Source organism: Necator americanus, chromosome X, assembly GCF_031761385.1.
Source record: "Necator americanus strain Aroian chromosome X, whole genome shotgun sequence".
NCBI classification, from domain to species: Eukaryota; Metazoa; Nematoda; class Chromadorea; order Rhabditida; family Ancylostomatidae; genus Necator; species Necator americanus.
The window spans coordinates 31,219,311-31,236,686 of record NC_087376.1 but is presented as its reverse complement, the minus strand read 5'-3'; the positions used below and the strand labels follow the sequence as shown (position 1 = coordinate 31,236,686).

Genomic DNA, 17,376 nt, shown 5'->3' with positions numbered 1-17,376 from the left:
AGATTATTATGAGCAAGCAAGCGTTGACCGGATATGGTCAAATTCCACATTTCCTCTTTCCTCGTTCTTCTACGCTTGTCTAGGTGCAACAGATGAAGTATAACAGAAACATCTGAAGTGGAAAGCACTGGAGAACTTATGTATCACTTGAACACTCAAGAATAAGACATGTGTTTGCAAAAACGTCTGCCACCAGGCCTTAGAATCGCCGTCGAACAGCGCTCGCTTACATATGCTATGATGTTTGCAGGGTAATCTCTAACACTGCCTTCACGCAGCCAAAGAAAGGTGCATTTGAAAGTGACAGCTGAAAAGTCGCTTGTGACAGCGTCAAGCAAAAAGTAACGCAAGAAGTGCATTGGTAAACGAATTTTCCAATCACATCCAAGCTACAGAATGTCCACCTCTGATCCCATAGAAGTAAAGTGTTGATGGAAAATTTTAGTGACATGCTGACAGTTTTCTATTTGAAAACCTGACTATCATATTTTAAATTAATGTAATGGCTGGATCAGGTCTTACGCGTTAGCAACTTCCATTTGGTTTCTACTCAATGATACAGATTCCATGTTACATACACGAAATTATGTCCTGAAAAACTGGTGTCCTGAAAAACTTCATCAGGAATCCACTATCGACAGATCTAGCAATGACACAAGGTTTTCTAGTTGAAATAATGATTGCAAACTGTTTATCATGTCCTCTTAAAGATGATTTGCGTTTAACAGAAAAGATGGCTTCTTGCTGTAGAGAAGCATTCCACATTTCACTTTTGAATCCAAGTGTACATAGTTGGATGAGGAAATCCAAAGCAATAAATATGAAACATTTTCATGATTACTGTAACAATTAAGAGCAGAAATTTATGCGTAAACAGGAACTGTGGGATTACGGAAGCGTTTGCTTGCTCAAGTTGACTGTTTATAACCCAACTCTATCAATAATACTGTTAATTTTAATCACTTTTCAGAGTAGTAACTATGCTTCCTGTATCACCAGCTGCTGCAGGAGGTGGTCCAGCTCAGGTGGAAACGGTAGACTTGAGAACACTACGAGCCGTACGAGTGTTACGACCGCTGAAATTAGTGAGCGGCATTCCCAGTGAGTTCGTAAGTATGGTAGAATCGCGCCAGATTTCATTAGTATTCCACCGACTTCGCATTGTTCTTTGCGTTTTCGTACTGGTGCAAATATTATTATCGGTGTTTTGCGCAGAAATCAGTGCGGATAACCGCGGGCACATACACGTCCTTGTTTTGAACCAATTTCAACTTGGATCAGCTAACGAGATGGAATCGGATTTGGTTATGCAGAGGCACACATATATACACACACGCACCAGCGAGGCGCTTTGATTGAGGCGATGCTTCTGCTGGCGCTGGCGGTGGTGCTGGTTTGCAGCGGTGTGCATGATAAGTTAGTTCATCGAGTGTGACGTGAGTGCACATGCACACATCGTCCGCACACTCCATTGTGGATGGATAAGGAGCGCTTCGATCGCTCATCCGATTCGGGTGCAAAATTCCAACAAACAGCAGACATCATTTGCAAAAGTGAAACTTTAATGAAGAAAAGAAATAGGTGTACGTAATCGGATAGGATGTTTACACAATATCTTCAGAAAAGATTCTTCCTTTCAATTGTTACCGAGGAAAAGAATGTTGAAATTCAACAAAGAAGTAAATGTTTCTGTTGCGTCAATGAATTTTCTAGGAGAAAAAAAAAACTGATGGTCCTCAGTAGTTCGCTGAGGGTGTTACATTTTCAGCGTTATTCCACTTATCCTCTTCTTTCTTCTTTAGATTTTCAATATATGCAATTTCCAGGGAAAAGGTGCATCGGCACCCTTCCCACTCCCGATTCGTGCTCATCACCTCTTTCACGAGTCTTTCTACAGAATTCTAGTTTTGGTCAGCCGGACAGTTTTACTGTAGTTAACAACCCTCAAATTCGAGGTCCAGCCGAAAGTAGAAAACATTGAACGAAACAGTAAAATGATGTGAAGTTGTTCAATTTAGCAGAACAAGAAAAAAACCAGCTGAAATATGGTGATTATTATTTTTTTTTAAACACGTCAATTTTCTATTGATACCGCGAGTAGCACCGTTACAGCAATTGTTTGGTATTCCTCCGTTGTTCCTTACTGTAACAACAAAGAAAAGACTCCTAAAAACATATTACACAACATCAGCGGTCCTCGCATAGTATCCCCTCCACCGCGAATTTCCCTCTTCTGGATTCCTTAACATATCTTACAGGGGCAAGTAGAATAAGGTGCAGGGAGCTAGTTGTGCTGCTTTCCGGGGACACGTTATGTTCAACCGTCCAGGAGGTGTTGGTCCTTATTTTCATCATTGCTGACGGGTCTATCAGACAAAGAGCTCTCTGTCGAAGATGCTGTGATAAATTTTCTTCAATGCAGTTAAGGGGAAAAACATTCGAGAAAGCATCGACGATTCCTATACTGTAAGGACGAGGTGTGCTTATTTTTTATAAAACTGTAGGTAGAAGAGTTTAAAGTATTTTGTAAGAGAGGAAATAAATTTGATCTAGGAAAGGAACACCTTTCACGGGAATCTTAAGAAATAAGCTGTTGCTTAGCGTTAATTATGGGTTTCTTAGGTTTGCAAGTGGTTCTCAAGTCAATTTTGTGTGCGATGGCTCCACTTCTTCAAATCGGGCTGCTTGTGCTGTTCGCCATTGTGATTTTCGCTATCATTGGGCTTGAGTTCTACTCAGGAGCCTTTCATTCAGCCTGCTACAATGAAAGAGGCGAAATTGAGAACGTCAGCGAGAAGCCATCACCTTGGTATGTGGATAATTTCTGCAGAATTTCTGGAAACAGCAGCTGTACTAAACGATACTTTTGTAATCATCTTCAGCACAAATAAGACCACCACCATGGGTGTCTACAATTGTGATGTTGAAGGGACCACATGTCTTAATAAATGGATAGGGCCAAACTATGGTAGGAACGTTTTTTACTCCCTGTTATTTCCCTGATGTTAAGGTGGTATCCAGGTATTACCTCGTTCGACAATATAGCGTTTGCCATGATCACTGTGTTCCAATGTATTACCATGGAAGGATGGACGACGGTCATGTATTATGTGAGTACACATGTGCATCCGTTTTCTCTTCTGCTTATTTTATCCATAAATAACGGTAGTTGTCAAAAATAAAGCATGACTTATTTTATTCCTAAATTGGTTTTGAGAAAACTACGCATTCGACTGCCACGAGTACCTCTCCCTCATAAGTGTTTGTATGGATGTGGTAGCAAGCATCGCATGCGTTAATTTTGGACTTTCAGACCAATGACTCGTTGGGAAGCACCTACAATTGGGCATACTTCATACCGCTCATCGTGCTCGGCTCCTTTTTCATGCTGAATCTCGTTCTTGGAGTCCTATCCGGGTGTGTACGCTTCGTTCGTTCATAAATATTGAAGCGTTACTCCCTGTGGAATTAGCGTTAGCGGACTTTTGTGGCACGAGTAATGAAGAGCGCGTTCATGTTCCGATACTAATATCCACAGAAGGCCTGCGTCCCGTGTAATTCCCGAATTTGTTAATTATGTCGGGAAATTTTAGAGAATTTGCGAAGGAAAGAGAACGAGTAGAAAATCGACGCGAGTTTCTAAAACTTCGTCGACAACAGCAAATCGAGCGAGAACTCAATGGATATCTCGAGTGGATTATGGCAGCCGAAGAAGTGATACTCAAAGAGGACCGTACAACGGAAGAGGAGAAGCAAGCTATCCTTGACGGTAATTTAATTGTAGTGAGACAGTTTTTTCCCTAAAGATGACTCATCGTCTAGCAGTTCAACATTAATTTTGTTTCTTTTTGGCCACAGATTTTTATCTAACAAGACAAATTACCACTATCCAATTATTTTTGATGACTTTTTTGAAGTGAATTTTGCTCTGACATCAAATTAGATCCGTGCAGGCAAGTAAGAAGAAGACTAACTAGACGTTCCAGAAAGATTCTTGAGAATCACTCTTGTGAAAACATCAAAATGTTCTTTTTTTCAAATCGAAATAGCTTCGTTATAACCGTTCCCATTAGAAAATCCGTTAGAATCTCCCTCGCTTTGCCTTCTCTAGGTACTTACATATTTCTTGGGGAAGAGACATTTTTAACGTTTTGATTTATGGAGAACGTCTAAATGTCGCATCGAAAATGTAGAATAAATAAATAACTGGAACCAATTTAAGTCGCCAAATGAGCATTCTGATTTCATCAAAAATAGGTGTATTTTCTGCAAATCCACTAGAACACATCGGAAACCCAGGCATAAAAATGGTAGACAACGAAGAAATTAGACATGAAATCACAAATGACCTGTGTTTTCTTACTAAGTAATCGCAAATAATTAAAACAACGAGTGCAGAAGTGTTTGCTTTTGTTCTGAGTGTATATCGGAGTTCATTCTGAGGACTATTTCTCGCCAAACAGTACACGTATGCAGTGCTCCTCATTGCGATTTCTAATCTAAGCGTGGAAAAATAGAAGAACTTCCTTGCACTTCTTCCTGAAACTTCTTCTGAAATAATATGTCGCTATGACTATCTTTTATACTAACGAGTGCCATCATCCACCTTTCCACCTGGTTTGCAGGTCGACGCCGAGCAGAAACGAAGAAGAAGATGAAAGACGCGTCAAAGCAGCAGTCGACGGAAACCGAAGAGGATATGGAGGAAGAAGAGGAGGAACTGGACGAGGAGTATCTCGACGAGGGAGGCGAGCCAGGAGAAGATTTCGGTAGATGCGCGAAAGCTATGCATGACGTCGTCACACACTCGCACGCTCTCACGTTTGCCAATTTGACGCATGCATAGCTGCTACTCAGAACAGAACGGTATCGGGACTGACGCGATCGATACATCGATTTCTCGTACGTGTGTCGCATCATTGTTGCATTTCGCCGCTTGCAGTTCAATTCAGGTCAAGTCTGTCGGGTGGGCGGGGCTTTTACTTGTACTTTTGCATGAAATGGCATGGTTTGCTGTCTGAGTGCACTGATAAGGCAATTTTTCATGCCGATAGCGTTTCTGCAGCACTTGAATGTTCTAAGTTTCCTGAAAATCCACTATGAATTTATTACTTACTGTATTTAGAGCGACGACGTCGTGGTTGCTACTATGCCATTTGTAAAAGAATACGAAAAGCAAGGTGAATGCGAGCATGCATGCTTTTTTCAGCTGATTTTTTTCTTTTTGAATTCAGGATCCAAATGCGGGTAATAGTGAAAACGCAAATATTCTATTGGTCTGTAATTACGTTGGTCTTTCTCAACACGGCGTGTGTCGCGTCCGAACATTACGGGCAGCCGCCATGGCTCACTAAATTTTTACGTACGTTAGTTTTTTGTTGAGACAACAAAAGAAAAATGATTTTCATATGAATGGTGGGGCTTTTGATCGGTATGTTGTGGGAATTACAGTTCGAGTGGTGAATTATAACTATTTTGCGGTCATTCTACCTTCAGGTTTCCCTTGTTTGTAAGGATAGGATTGAAGAAAAGAGGAGAATTACGTTTGCTCTTAGTACAGACTCCTTTTTGTTTGCTAGCAAACGTGAAATAACTGGCGTCTTTTTTTTCTCTCTCTCTCTGTTCTCTCATTGTTCTCCTTCTCATCCTCCCCTCATCACTTCCTCAAATCACCACTTTGAATTGTAACGACGCCATCATCTATGTCAGGAAAGTGCATGTTTTCAGAATATGCAGAGTACGTTTTCCTAGGAATTTTTATCATGGAAGTATTGCTCAAATTATTTGCAATGGGTTCACGCACTTATTTTGCGTCGAAGGTACAGCAAGCGTTTTAGGACCTTTTGAAGTGTTGAGGTCCTGTGAAATCAATGTGAATTATTATAGTTCAATCGCTTCGACTGTATTGTCATTGTCGGTTCTGCCTTTGAAGTTATTTGGGCCGAGGTAAAAGGAGGCTCGTTCGGTATTTCGGTGTTACGTGCATTGCGGTTGCTCAGAATATTCAAATTAACATCGTAAGTTCCCGTTCCTGTAATGACATGGATCAATTTTGTCATCCACTTTAATTACGTTTGAATGCCACTCTGAACCGGTAGTCCATTTGGTTTTTTTTGTTCCTCCCTGACTCTAAAGCAGTTAAGGTCAGCTAATATGATCTCAACATTAAAAAACTTTGGTCACTTTAAAGAAAATATTTCACTTTAGGTATTGGGTTTCGCTTCGCAATCTGGTTCGCTCATTGATGAATTCAATGCGAAGTATCATCTCGTTGTTGTTTCTTTTGTTCCTTTTCATTCTCATCTTTGCATTGCTTGGAATGCAATTGTTTGGAGGAAAGTAAGTGTTTTTTTTTCCTTCCTAAATACATCCTCTTTTTATCAAGACTTGTAAAGTTTGCACATTTTGTCCTTTCAAAAAAAAATTTCAAAAAGAATGTTCCATCATTCTCTTGGAAGCTGTTCTGCAAAGGAATTCATTTCATTCATTTTTCGAATTCACTCACAAATGACATTCAGAAATCTGAACTAAACAGATTCATGCGTCTTATTTTAGAGCTACGTATCTATTATTTAGAATCAATTCCTATGCTCTTTCTTCGTAAAGATATCCTGAAAAATTTTTTTCCCATGAAAGACATCACCTTACTCAAACGCGTAGAACTGATACGGCCGGCAATATTTTGGCTTATTTTAAATCATATTCAGGTTCAATTTTCCCACCATGCATCCCTACACTCACTTTGATACATTTCCAGTTGCCTTGATTACGGTATTCCAGGTGAGCACTTTTATATATTTGGAGAATTGGCAAATTTATCGTCTAACAAGCCACCTCATTAACATTACAGATCTTGACGGGTGAGGACTGGAATGAAGTGATGTATCTTGCCATAGAAGCACAAGGTGGTATATATGGTGGAGGAATGGTGTACTGTATCTATTTTATAGTTCTCGTGCTCTTCGGAAACTGTAATTGCCTCTGGATCTTTTCTCCATTCATAAAAATTTGCTAGTTTATTGCTATTTAGACACTCTGCTGAACGTGTTCTTGGCCATTGCCGTCGATAACTTGGCGAATGCTCAAGAGCTCACAGCAGCTGAAGAAGCTGATGAAAAGGCGAACGAAATGGATGATAGTGAGGAGGAGGAACCAGTGAGTCTCAGGATTGTATTCGATATTTGTTTTCCTGTTGGCGAAATTTTCGAGGGAAAAAAGTGCTCGCAATGCATCATCATTTTTTAATGGTACTATTCCTTGAAGAAATTATTTATATTTCTATGCCAGTTAATTTTTTTATTCCCATTTTTTGCGCACTCCTTGTAGCGGTATCCTCGACATTTACACTATTTACATCGCTTCCACCCCTCAAAAAAATCATTTTTAGGATGGCGATCACTGCGCCATTGACATGGACGGGAACGATCAAGATGATGGTGACTCAATTCTCACTTCTAATTGTCCTCACCGCAGCAAATTTTAGGTTCTTATGTTCCAGATGAGGAATGCGAAGAAGAAGAATCACCTTTTGGAGGTCCACGACCGATGGTACCCTACACATCAATGTTCTTCCTGTCTCCATCGAATCCGTAAGCTTTTTTTCTGTCATTATTATTGGCAAAGGAAAATAGTGTTTTTCATTACACATATTTCAGCTTACGAGTAATGGTTCACAGTATAGTATGTACAAAATACTTTGAAATGATGGTTATGGGTGTAATTTGTTTGTCGTCGATATCTTTGGCAGCAGAGGATCCAGTTGACGAAGAGAACCCGAGGTAATCTTCATTGTTTTTGTATTAATTACTTGTATGCTCGCATACCGGAATCCTGTAATTCCACAGGAACAAGGTGCTACAGTACATGGACTATTGCTTTACGGGAGTATTTGCTTGCGAAATGCTATTGAAGGTATGTCCTAATTTTTTTCTTCTACTTCAGTGAGTTTTACGGTTTGATCTTCTTATGCGTCCGAAGATCAGAGTGCCAGGAATTTTTGAATTATCCGAACTTTTATTATTATTGCTTATTTTCCGACGAAATGTCATTTTCAGTTGATCGATCAAGGTATCATACTTCATCCTGGTTCATACTGTCGCGACTTTTGGAATATTCTCGACGGTGTTGTCGTGACATGCGCACTGGTCGCGTTCGGGTTTGCGTAAGTTAACTTATATTATTACTTTTTATCCATTATTTTCCTCCAGATATATGCCTTTAAAAGATGATTTTATTATCTTCGTTGCTCTTCTACTTAAAAAAGAAGATGTTGAAAAAAATCTTGCAATCTACATCTACTTTTTCGAAGCTACATAATCGCCTTTTTTCTTCTAGATCCTAGTGATTTTTTTTAAATCATCTTCTTCTTTAGATACTCTCTTCACGTTTTTTTTTCGCTTTGTTGTCTCCTTTCAATCTTTTCTAACAAAATTTTTCTTTTAGCTACCAAAGTGATGTTTTTAGAAATCCCGTGGATATGTACGTAATCCTAACAGGTTTTCTTATTTATGCGAGTTGATATCACTCATCTCGAGCTAAAGCACTGTGTGGAATCCTTTAAATACAACTAAGAGCCGCATTTCCTGTCCGCTCCGTTGCACGTGTGTCTGCTGTTTTCCTAAGCACCATCATACAAATCATAAATTTTTTTTCTCAATTTTTGAAACTAGGGACATTTCAGAAGGGAGCAGCGGATTATAAATCTTGTACTAGTTTCTTTTAAATTCGCTCATGAAATAGAAGAAGCTTGTTCTCATACAATAGCGCACGTATAAAAGAATCCTTGTTGGGTTCGGATAACAATTCACTGGATACACTGCACACTTACCCAGCAGTTCAAAACAATCTTTCAATAGTCAAATGCTTAGGTTTTTAAAGTATCCTTTTTAGAGGCACAGAAGGATCAGCAGGAAAAAATCTGAACACTATAAAATCACTAAGGGTGCTTCGAGTATTGAGGCCATTGAAGACCATCAAGAGGATTCCGAAGTTGAAGGTCCAGTTTCTTCTTTGGATTACTATTAATTATCTTCCTCTTTTTTTTATTTCTCATTATTCTTGAAAACTAATTTATTATTATTGTTTGTTTGTTAATAGTACTAGATTGGGTATCAAGTTCTGTTCGTTTTCTTCACAATTTATTACGAGCTTCTTTTTTTCCTAGAAAAAAGCTATGGTAATGAACGGTTAAGAATGTGTTCCCATTTGATTTCTATAACTTCTTCTCACCTCCTGACCACATTATTCTTTTTTGTGCAATAAAAAGAGCAAAAACTAAATTGACTTTGTGCTTACCTTACTCATAGAAGAAGTTTCCACCCGTCTGCATTTTTCCTTCACTGATTTGCTTTTCTCCGTGGACACTACACTTGCGCTAAATTTCGTTTCTCGCTTTGATTGAACACAAAAAAAAACCTTTTTTTGTCAATTTGCTCTGCTATTTCGATCTTAAACACGAATATCATTTAAAACGTATACATGCAAACGAAAAAGGGGGAAGTATATATGAAATTCTATCAAGAAGCAGAGAAAATTCAACTGGAAAAGAGGAGAGAAAAATCTTTTTCCAATCAAATAAATATGCTAGATTGCTGTAAATCCGTTTTTATTTTGGAACTTATCAAATTAGGTCTGGTTAGGGAATTTTTTAGAATGTTCTTTTTCGGGATAGAAACTCCTGAGTATTTGTAAGCAAGATAGGGAATCTGTGCACAGCTGAACTGTTGCTCAAAGTTTCGGTCTTAGGTTGAAAAGAGCTGAATCGTTACTTAAATCGAATTTTTGGCAAAAGGTCATTTTGAAAAATAAGCGAAATAAAAAGTGGGAAGACCAGAATAAAAAAGTGACAGAAATTGATAAACCTGGATGTTATTATGTGCAATTAATGTTGATAACTTCTTCTACAATATTTATTACTTCAACCTACCTGTAATTATTGCTTTAGGTATCATAATTTCACTGTGAAAATTCCAAAAAATCAGCTGACTCTCATTACAAATAAAGCAGCGAAATAAATACGCTTATCTCTATTGTTTTCTAATAACGACATCAAAATTTCAGGCTGTATTCGACTGTGTTGTTAATTCACTCAAGAATGTGTTCAACATTCTGATTGTATACTTCCTCTTCCAATTCATCTTTGGAGTAATCGCAGTGCAGGTACGGTAAAATAAAATGTCTTCTTCTTTTTCTCGTTTAACTTTTACCAGACTGCTTCGCCTTAGCTGTGATCCAGGGGCTAGAGATGACGATTTAGGATAAACATCATGCTATATAATAGCGTGTTTACCATGAAAGTTTTCTCTCGCTTAAAATAACAGAGTACTGGCCTGAGGGCAGCGGACTTATTCCTTACATTCGAAAAAAAAATTGCCAATATTTGGAGACTATACATACACTCATGCGTTTTGAGCACAACCAGTTTTGCTGGATGCGCCATTCGTAAGGCTAAACAAAAAAGCGGTGGAAAACCACTGATATTTTTATTTTCTATATTCTAACAGCTTCCTCTGAATAATTAGATAGAGTAAGTGGAATAATGGCCCATTTCTTACGGGGGAAAATGAATGATCGCGTTGTCCAAAGGAATCTCATAAATAATGCAGGAGTTGTCATCTGTTTCTTTTTTTCTTTTCTTTTCACTGCTATTTCTTCAGCTCTTCAACGGGAAGTTTTTCTACTGCACCGATAAAACCAAACGCTTCGCCTATCAATGTCATGGACAGTTCTTCATCTTTGACAATCAGGTGCACCCGCATTTTACTAGTATAACACAGAATTTTGCAAAAGTAAATAGTTTTTTTTTCTTAATTTAGAATGAACCTCCTCGAGTTGAACAAAGAGAATGGAGGCTAAGGCCGTTCAACTATGACAATACCATCAACGCTATGCTCACATTATTCGTGGTAACAACAGGTGAAGGATGGCCGGGCATTCGTCAAAATTCTATGGATACAACATTTGAGGATCAAGGGCCGAGTCCGTTCTATCGAGTTGAGGTCAGTGATTGAATCAATAAATTCTTGGTAAAATGTAGTTCAAAAAAACCCCTAACACCTCTTGTGTTTAGGTCGCACTTTTCTACGTGATGTTTTTCATTGTGTTCCCTTTCTTCTTCGTTAACATCTTCGTAGCTTTGATTATCATTACGTTTCAAGAACAGGTACGTCTTAAAAGACATTCGCTGAATAATTCGTACTTGTTGAAATTACAGGGCGAAGCGGAATTATCTGAAGGAGATCTCGACAAAAACCAGGTAATTCAGATGTTTCTTTAAGAAGAGAATCAATCAATTGCATTCATTATCATTATTGCACATGTAAATATTCCAGAAGCAATGCATTGATTTCGCTCTGAATGCTAGACCACGATCCTTGTTCATGCCTGAGGACAAGAACTCGATAAAATATCGCATCTGGAGACTTGTCACATCGGCTCCATTCGAGTATTTCATTATGGCAATGATTTGTTGTAATACTATCATTCTCATGATGAAATTCCATGGGAACTCGGATTTCTATGAAAAGGTCCTTCGGTGAGTTTTGTGCGTGACCTGCCGGTGACACTTCCTCTATCCTGTAATTATTCCTACTCATACAAGTTTACATTTCACAGGCTTTTCAACACCGCGCTCACGGCCGTCTTCACTGTGGAAAGTATCCTAAAAATCCTAGCTTTCGGAGTTCGCGTAAGTAGCGCTGTGATTGATGCGATAAATTTTGAATAATTTCGTATATAGTACTTGTTTTTAGAATTACTTTCGAGATGGATGGAATAGATTCGATTTCGTGACGGTTGTTGGTTCCATAACTGACGCGCTTGTCACGGAATTCGGAGGTAACTATTTCAGGATTGGAAATCCTTCATGATGAATTGATTATAGTAGTGCATATCCTCCGTTTATTCCAACTTTATACTATCGATGCGAAAGAGCAAAACGACTTAAAGCAAAATAGAGTTGTAATACAACAAAGCTTTTGTAGGACACTTCGTCTCACTTGGATTTCTTCGCTTGTTCCGTGCCGCTCGGCTAATCAGACTTCTACAGCAGGGATACACCATCAGAATTCTGTTGTGGACGTTTGTTCAAAGTTTTAAGGTATGCAGTTATCTTTCTCATTCTCTTTTCCTGGAATTTTCCAATTTATGCGCAACCTCATGATTATTCATATTCAGGCGCTTCCCTATGTTTGTTTGTTAATCGGTATGTTGTTCTTCATCTATGCAATTGTTGGTATGCAGGTGAGTGTTCAATATTTTTCCTTTTTGCATTTTTTTAGAAAAATTTCAAACCTCCTTCTACAGGTTTTCGGAAACATCTGGCTGAACGCTGCCACGGAAATTAATCGCCACAATAACTTCCAGTCGTTCTTTAATTCTGTTATTCTCCTTTTTCGGTGAGATCTACAGAATTATGGGGAATTTCCGTTACATTTATCTGTCTGCTATATGAATACTTCAAGTTGTGCAACTGGCGAAGGCTGGCAGGATATAATGATGGCGTGTGGTGCTCAGAAGGACTGTGCGCGAGCTGGTTCGGACGAGATCAATTACGATAAGGTTGGATATTTTTTGTGCCATAGCACAGAACCTCGTCTGTGATTGCATCGCTCAGCCAGAAGAAGGAACCATTCAGGGTCAAACATGCGGTAGTAACGTCAGCTATGCGTATTTCACCTCATTTGTGTTTCTCTCATCTTTTCTAATGTTGAATCTGTTCGTTGCTGTCATCATGGATAATTTTGACTACCTAACAAGGGACTCTTCAATCCTTGGTCCTCACCACCTGGATGAATTTATTCGTGTATGGGCTGACTACGATCCGGCAGCAACGTAAGGATTAAAGCATTTTTTTTGTATAAAACTGATTTGAGATGATGATGACTACGAGAAATTTAGTGGTCGAATTCACTACACGGACATGTATGACATGTTACGTAATATTACACCACCTGTCGGATTCGGACGAAAATGTCCTTATCGGTTAGCGTACAAACACTTGGTTCGTATGAATATGCCAGTCGCTGAGGATGGGACCGTTCATTTCACCACCACTCTGTTTGCCCTTATTCGAGAAAGTCTCAGCATCAAGATGAGACCAGGTAACCATAGTAGGCTCAAAACGACATGAAGCACGCTGCACTTGCGTACGCGGCTGCGCTCGAAGCGATGCGACGAAGCTTAGCTGTAAGAATCCACGGAGACCCCGTCGACTCCATTTTTTGGTTGTAAATCGCGATTGTTCAACTTTTGATTGGATTGGAATGGATTCGACTGCTAGCTGTACAGTGCCATTTCAAGCGCAGTCGCTTACAGAACTGCATCGTGCTCCATATCGTTTGACCTTACTGTACATTTCTTGTACTCAAATAAGTTCACATTTTTGAAGTATTTTGTAGAACAAAGAGAAAAAATTTAGTCGAGGAAATGGATGAAGCCGATGAAGAGCTGAGACAAACCCTCAAAAAGATCTGGCCTCTCAAAGCGAAAAAGAACATGATCGATTTGGTAGTGCCACCTAATCATGGTGGGTTTTAGTTTGGAATGCTCAGTATTATCTCTAAATTTCTTCTACCATATTGAAACTACGTTGGTGGAAATCTACAGATCTTTTCTTTTCAGAGTTGTGCTTCCAAAAGTTGACGGTTGGGAAGATTTATGCTGGCCTATTGATCCTTGAGAATTACAGAGCGAAGAAAAGCGGAACAGAGGTGTGCTTTTTCTCTACATTCAATTTCAGTCATAATTTCACTCTTTTTGCTCTCCTTAAACAAAAAGCTAGAATGTTTTTTATTCATGTTTTATATTCAAAATGAGGATCGCTGGATTTCAAAGAGCTCTTCAGTAGCTGGCCTCATCCATAGAAAGGGTTCATTGACAACGTGAAATTAATCCTGTCTGTGTAGGAAGAGGCCCTTGAGGACAGCCAGGTTTTGATACCACCGTTATATATGTTTGAATTATTCTCAGTCATTTCCAATTAATTCATTTCTGAGAGAATTCTACACAAGGAATCGTCTCAGTCCGAGATTCTCAGTAGTTAATTCCTTTTCCAGAACCTCAATTCCACTTTTGTGGCTAAGCTCTCATATCAATTGTAACAGATTTGGCATTTTGTACAGGGTGGGGAATTGACACTTCTGGTGATCACGTGGCTCTATTAGTTCAATTTTTCTCAAATGTAGTCCTGGAGAGTTTTTCTCCGCTCAACTCTCCAGGAGCTACATTTGAGAAGAGAAACTTAGCAGAGATCCATTAAATTTAACTGCTTCTGTGACGTATTGAGAGATATAAATGTAGACCTGGGCGAAACAACTGATCATGTTCCACCGTGGCCATTTTCGTTCCATACATTTGAAAAGACAGTTTCGGAAGAGTTCGAAATTCTATTCTTGCAAAGGATGTATCTACCTGATTAGAAGAGTAAATGTTCCTCATAAACTCAGGCTTAAGTGATCTTGTAGTCTTTTTCCCGTTATGACCACGCTGCTCAGTGATCCAAAGTCCACACATCCCTCAAGGCCATAATTTCATGATTTCAGTCCACAGTATGAAAAACAGGTGAACTTTAGCTGGAATTGCGTAAGCGTGAACGTACAGCTCTTTTACTTCTGCGACGCCGCAATGCTGTGTGCAGGTGGCCAGACTCAGGCGACAGCACTGAGCAACAACATCATCAACAACAGCAACAACAAACGGAACATCAACAACAGCAGGTTGCTGTTCACCCCCGAACCCCTGACAGATGATCATTCTTTATTTTATTGCTTGCTCTCCCCCTTATCCTTGTTGCCAATCCAGTCCCTTGCCATTTCTTTTTTCTTAAATTTTTGTTATGCTAAATGAATGAAACGAAGAAGCTGTTAAGAGAGTAGGAAGATGTTGAAATTGCAGATTGGTGGAGGTGGTTTGTTTGGTGGTGGTCTTCGTGGATTGGTGGCTGCTGCGAAGGCAGCCGGTGGAGTGAACCACATGGTAACGCCTCAAGTCGACGAAACAAGTCAGCTTATTCCTAACCACACTCCACACGCGAACAAAACACCAGCACAGGTACAATTTTCACGCTACACATTATTCCTTACTCTTCTGTACACCTATTTAGCGTCCATATACCTTGTATACACCTCTTGAGGAAGCACCAAAATCGAACAAGAGTAGTGATGAAGGCGGAGAAACTCCGACGCGTTACTCTCCACCACAAGATGTGTACGTCCATTTTTTTCCACTTATCCCCACTTATAGTACAGCAGGTATCCTTCAGTCCTTTTCATCCACTAGATTACCAAGCCAGAAATGGGAGAGAACAACACGGGCCCTAAGGTGAAATAAACTGCTCCTTTTCTGTGCTCCGCGATTAATTTAAGAAAAAACTGCTCCTATACGAATAACTTCGTATGAAAAAGTATTACAGTAAGTATTTACTCTAGCACATCTTTATAGGTATATATATATATATATATATATATATATACCAGTCTGAACGTCCGGCTAAAGCCGGACTTCAGACTTTTTCTAGTGTTCACTTCGCTCGCCTTCACCGATCAATAAGAAATAACAGTAGCGACGTTTTTTTTGCGGAAATACAATTGTTTTTTATCAACCCTTTCTTCAATTTTTTCTTCAAAAATTTAGGCATAGATGAGAGATTTCATGGTTTTCTTCCTAAGCGCGTCAGTACTATATACTATACAATCAAACTTGATTTTACATCTATGTTTCTCTGAAACCTCCACAAATTGGAAACATTAGTTGAAGTATGAGTTTTCTCCGCTCTCCAAAATTAGCACAGAATGATGTGCTAACATGAAATGAGGCGAATATCATCATCGTAGTGATGAAGATAAAACTCTACGTCAGATCGCGTAAACTGTTGGCTACTATGTATTGCATTTGATCAGCCGTTCGCACGTGTGCTTCCTCTTTTTGAAGGATGTTAGCAGCATCAGGACACATGCTTGGAAATAGATACGCGAATGAGTAATAGAAACCCATTCTGCCGTTGGGGCTCCCGCGCACCAATCCGAGGCAGTGGGAGCCGTCTCACCCCACCCCATGGTTTTCTGGGTCAGGGGCACGAATTCGACGTCGTAGGACCCGTCCCACCCTATTTTACCGCGTTGGGGCTCCAGCTCACCAAACCGACGCCATGATATTCCTCTCCCTCCCTTTTTTAATTTCGTGACTGAGACACACGCAGACGCACACAGGTGACAGAATAAGTCAGTTATTATACAGCATGATAGTTTGCAAGTTTGGAAGTGTACATTCCCATAAAAGCTTATTTACCCTCACTAACGTGTGAATGAAACTAACTTGGCCTATCAAACTCAACAAACATAAAATACACCTCTCAACAATGGTGAAAAGGTAGAGTGCTCCCCTATCAGGTGTATGGCGATGGTTCGGCACCCCACCGGTGCAGAGTTTTGCATCATTATGGAGTATTTTCGTGACACACAGACAAACACACACACACACATACACACACACGGACTAAGCGCGTTATTATATAGCATGATTAGGTGAAATGAAAAGTTCTGAGCGTTTTCGCGAGACGTTTTTAGTGAGCCATATCCGACGATGTAAACATCACATCGGATTGTTCTATACGGCGATTTCAAAGTAACATTACGCTTCAAAAAAAGTTCTTTATCGGTCTTCCGTTTGGTTATATTGACGAAATGACAAATGACACGAATTGACTTTAAAGAACCTTTTTGATCGAAATTATGCCTGCGATTTTTGCTGAAACTTAAAGAAATTAACCCATTTTTGAAGCGAATGATGACTGGCGGTGAAAAATTGGTCATTTACGAGAAAAAAAACCGAAAAAGATCATGGCCCTATCGCGGTTTTGCCGTGTGTTTGGTGGAATTGGAAGGGAATCATCCACTATGAGCTCCTCCCATCAAGGAACCACTCAAACTCGAATCTCTACTGTCAACAGCTGACCAGATTGAAGCTGGTGATCCATCAGAATGGCCAGGATTGATCAATAGGAAAGAAGTTGTGTTCTATCAAGATAAGTTCTGGCCGCACACGTCTTTAACGACGCGTCAGAAGCTCCAAGAGTTTAGACGGATAGTTCTGCCGTATCCTCCAAATAGTCCAGATCTGGCACCAAACGCCTACTACCTACTTCTTCAAGTATTTGCGAAATCCTCTTGATGGTACAAAGCTGGCCTCAAGAAGGGCTTGTGAAAATGAGGTGGTCAAGTTCTTTGCCAATAAGTACGAGGACTTCCTTAGTTGTAGAATTATGAGATTACCATAAAAATCAACAAAAGTTAACTATTAAAACGCCGCTTATTTGATTTAAATCGATAAATTCTCACTGTGTTAATTTCGTCGTCGGAATAAAGCAAAAAAAAAGCCCAG

The 17,376-nt window shown here is 39.5% G+C and overlaps 1 protein-coding gene across 5 annotated transcripts in view; it reads left to right on the top strand.

Annotated features, from left to right (window-relative positions):
* The window catches only part of RB195_026042 (uncharacterized protein), a gene marked incomplete at both ends in the record, with an annotated part of 43,827 nt that overhangs the window by 6,433 nt on the left and 20,018 nt on the right, over positions 1–17,376 (top strand). For 4 of the 5 annotated variants that reach the window (XM_064214415.1, XM_064214414.1, XM_064214412.1 and 1 more), the window contains 39 exons: positions 971–1,101; positions 2,623–2,809; positions 2,883–2,968; positions 3,022–3,110; positions 3,314–3,417; positions 3,594–3,769; positions 4,626–4,769; positions 5,126–5,180; positions 5,235–5,362; positions 5,728–5,819; positions 5,887–6,017; positions 6,208–6,339; positions 6,708–6,780; positions 6,851–6,971; positions 7,031–7,155; positions 7,388–7,436; positions 7,499–7,589; positions 7,656–7,778; positions 7,845–7,911; positions 8,055–8,161; positions 8,890–8,995; positions 10,060–10,158; positions 10,656–10,745; positions 10,815–10,997; positions 11,069–11,161; positions 11,213–11,254; positions 11,331–11,533; positions 11,614–11,686; positions 11,751–11,835; positions 11,982–12,097; positions 12,175–12,240; positions 12,304–12,395; positions 12,462–12,558; positions 12,635–12,831; positions 12,898–13,100; positions 13,418–13,525; positions 13,621–13,709; positions 14,893–15,048; positions 15,101–15,204. In XM_064214415.1, the coding sequence (XP_064070293.1) occupies positions 971–1,101; positions 2,623–2,809; positions 2,883–2,968; positions 3,022–3,110; positions 3,314–3,417; positions 3,594–3,769; positions 4,626–4,769; positions 5,126–5,180; positions 5,235–5,362; positions 5,728–5,819; positions 5,887–6,017; positions 6,208–6,339; positions 6,708–6,780; positions 6,851–6,971; positions 7,031–7,155; positions 7,388–7,436; positions 7,499–7,589; positions 7,656–7,778; positions 7,845–7,911; positions 8,055–8,161; positions 8,890–8,995; positions 10,060–10,158; positions 10,656–10,745; positions 10,815–10,997; positions 11,069–11,161; positions 11,213–11,254; positions 11,331–11,533; positions 11,614–11,686; positions 11,751–11,835; positions 11,982–12,097; positions 12,175–12,240; positions 12,304–12,395; positions 12,462–12,558; positions 12,635–12,831; positions 12,898–13,100; positions 13,418–13,525; positions 13,621–13,709; positions 14,893–15,048; positions 15,101–15,204 (4,413 nt within the window). The remainder of the gene's footprint in view (positions 1–970; positions 1,102–2,622; positions 2,810–2,882; positions 2,969–3,021; positions 3,111–3,313; positions 3,418–3,593; positions 3,770–4,625; positions 4,770–5,125; positions 5,181–5,234; positions 5,363–5,727; positions 5,820–5,886; positions 6,018–6,207; positions 6,340–6,707; positions 6,781–6,850; positions 6,972–7,030; positions 7,156–7,387; positions 7,437–7,498; positions 7,590–7,655; positions 7,779–7,844; positions 7,912–8,054; positions 8,162–8,889; positions 8,996–10,059; positions 10,159–10,655; positions 10,746–10,814; positions 10,998–11,068; positions 11,162–11,212; positions 11,255–11,330; positions 11,534–11,613; positions 11,687–11,750; positions 11,836–11,981; positions 12,098–12,174; positions 12,241–12,303; positions 12,396–12,461; positions 12,559–12,634; positions 12,832–12,897; positions 13,101–13,417; positions 13,526–13,620; positions 13,710–14,892; positions 15,049–15,100; positions 15,205–17,376) is intronic. The other variant, XM_064214413.1, reaches the window with a different exon arrangement.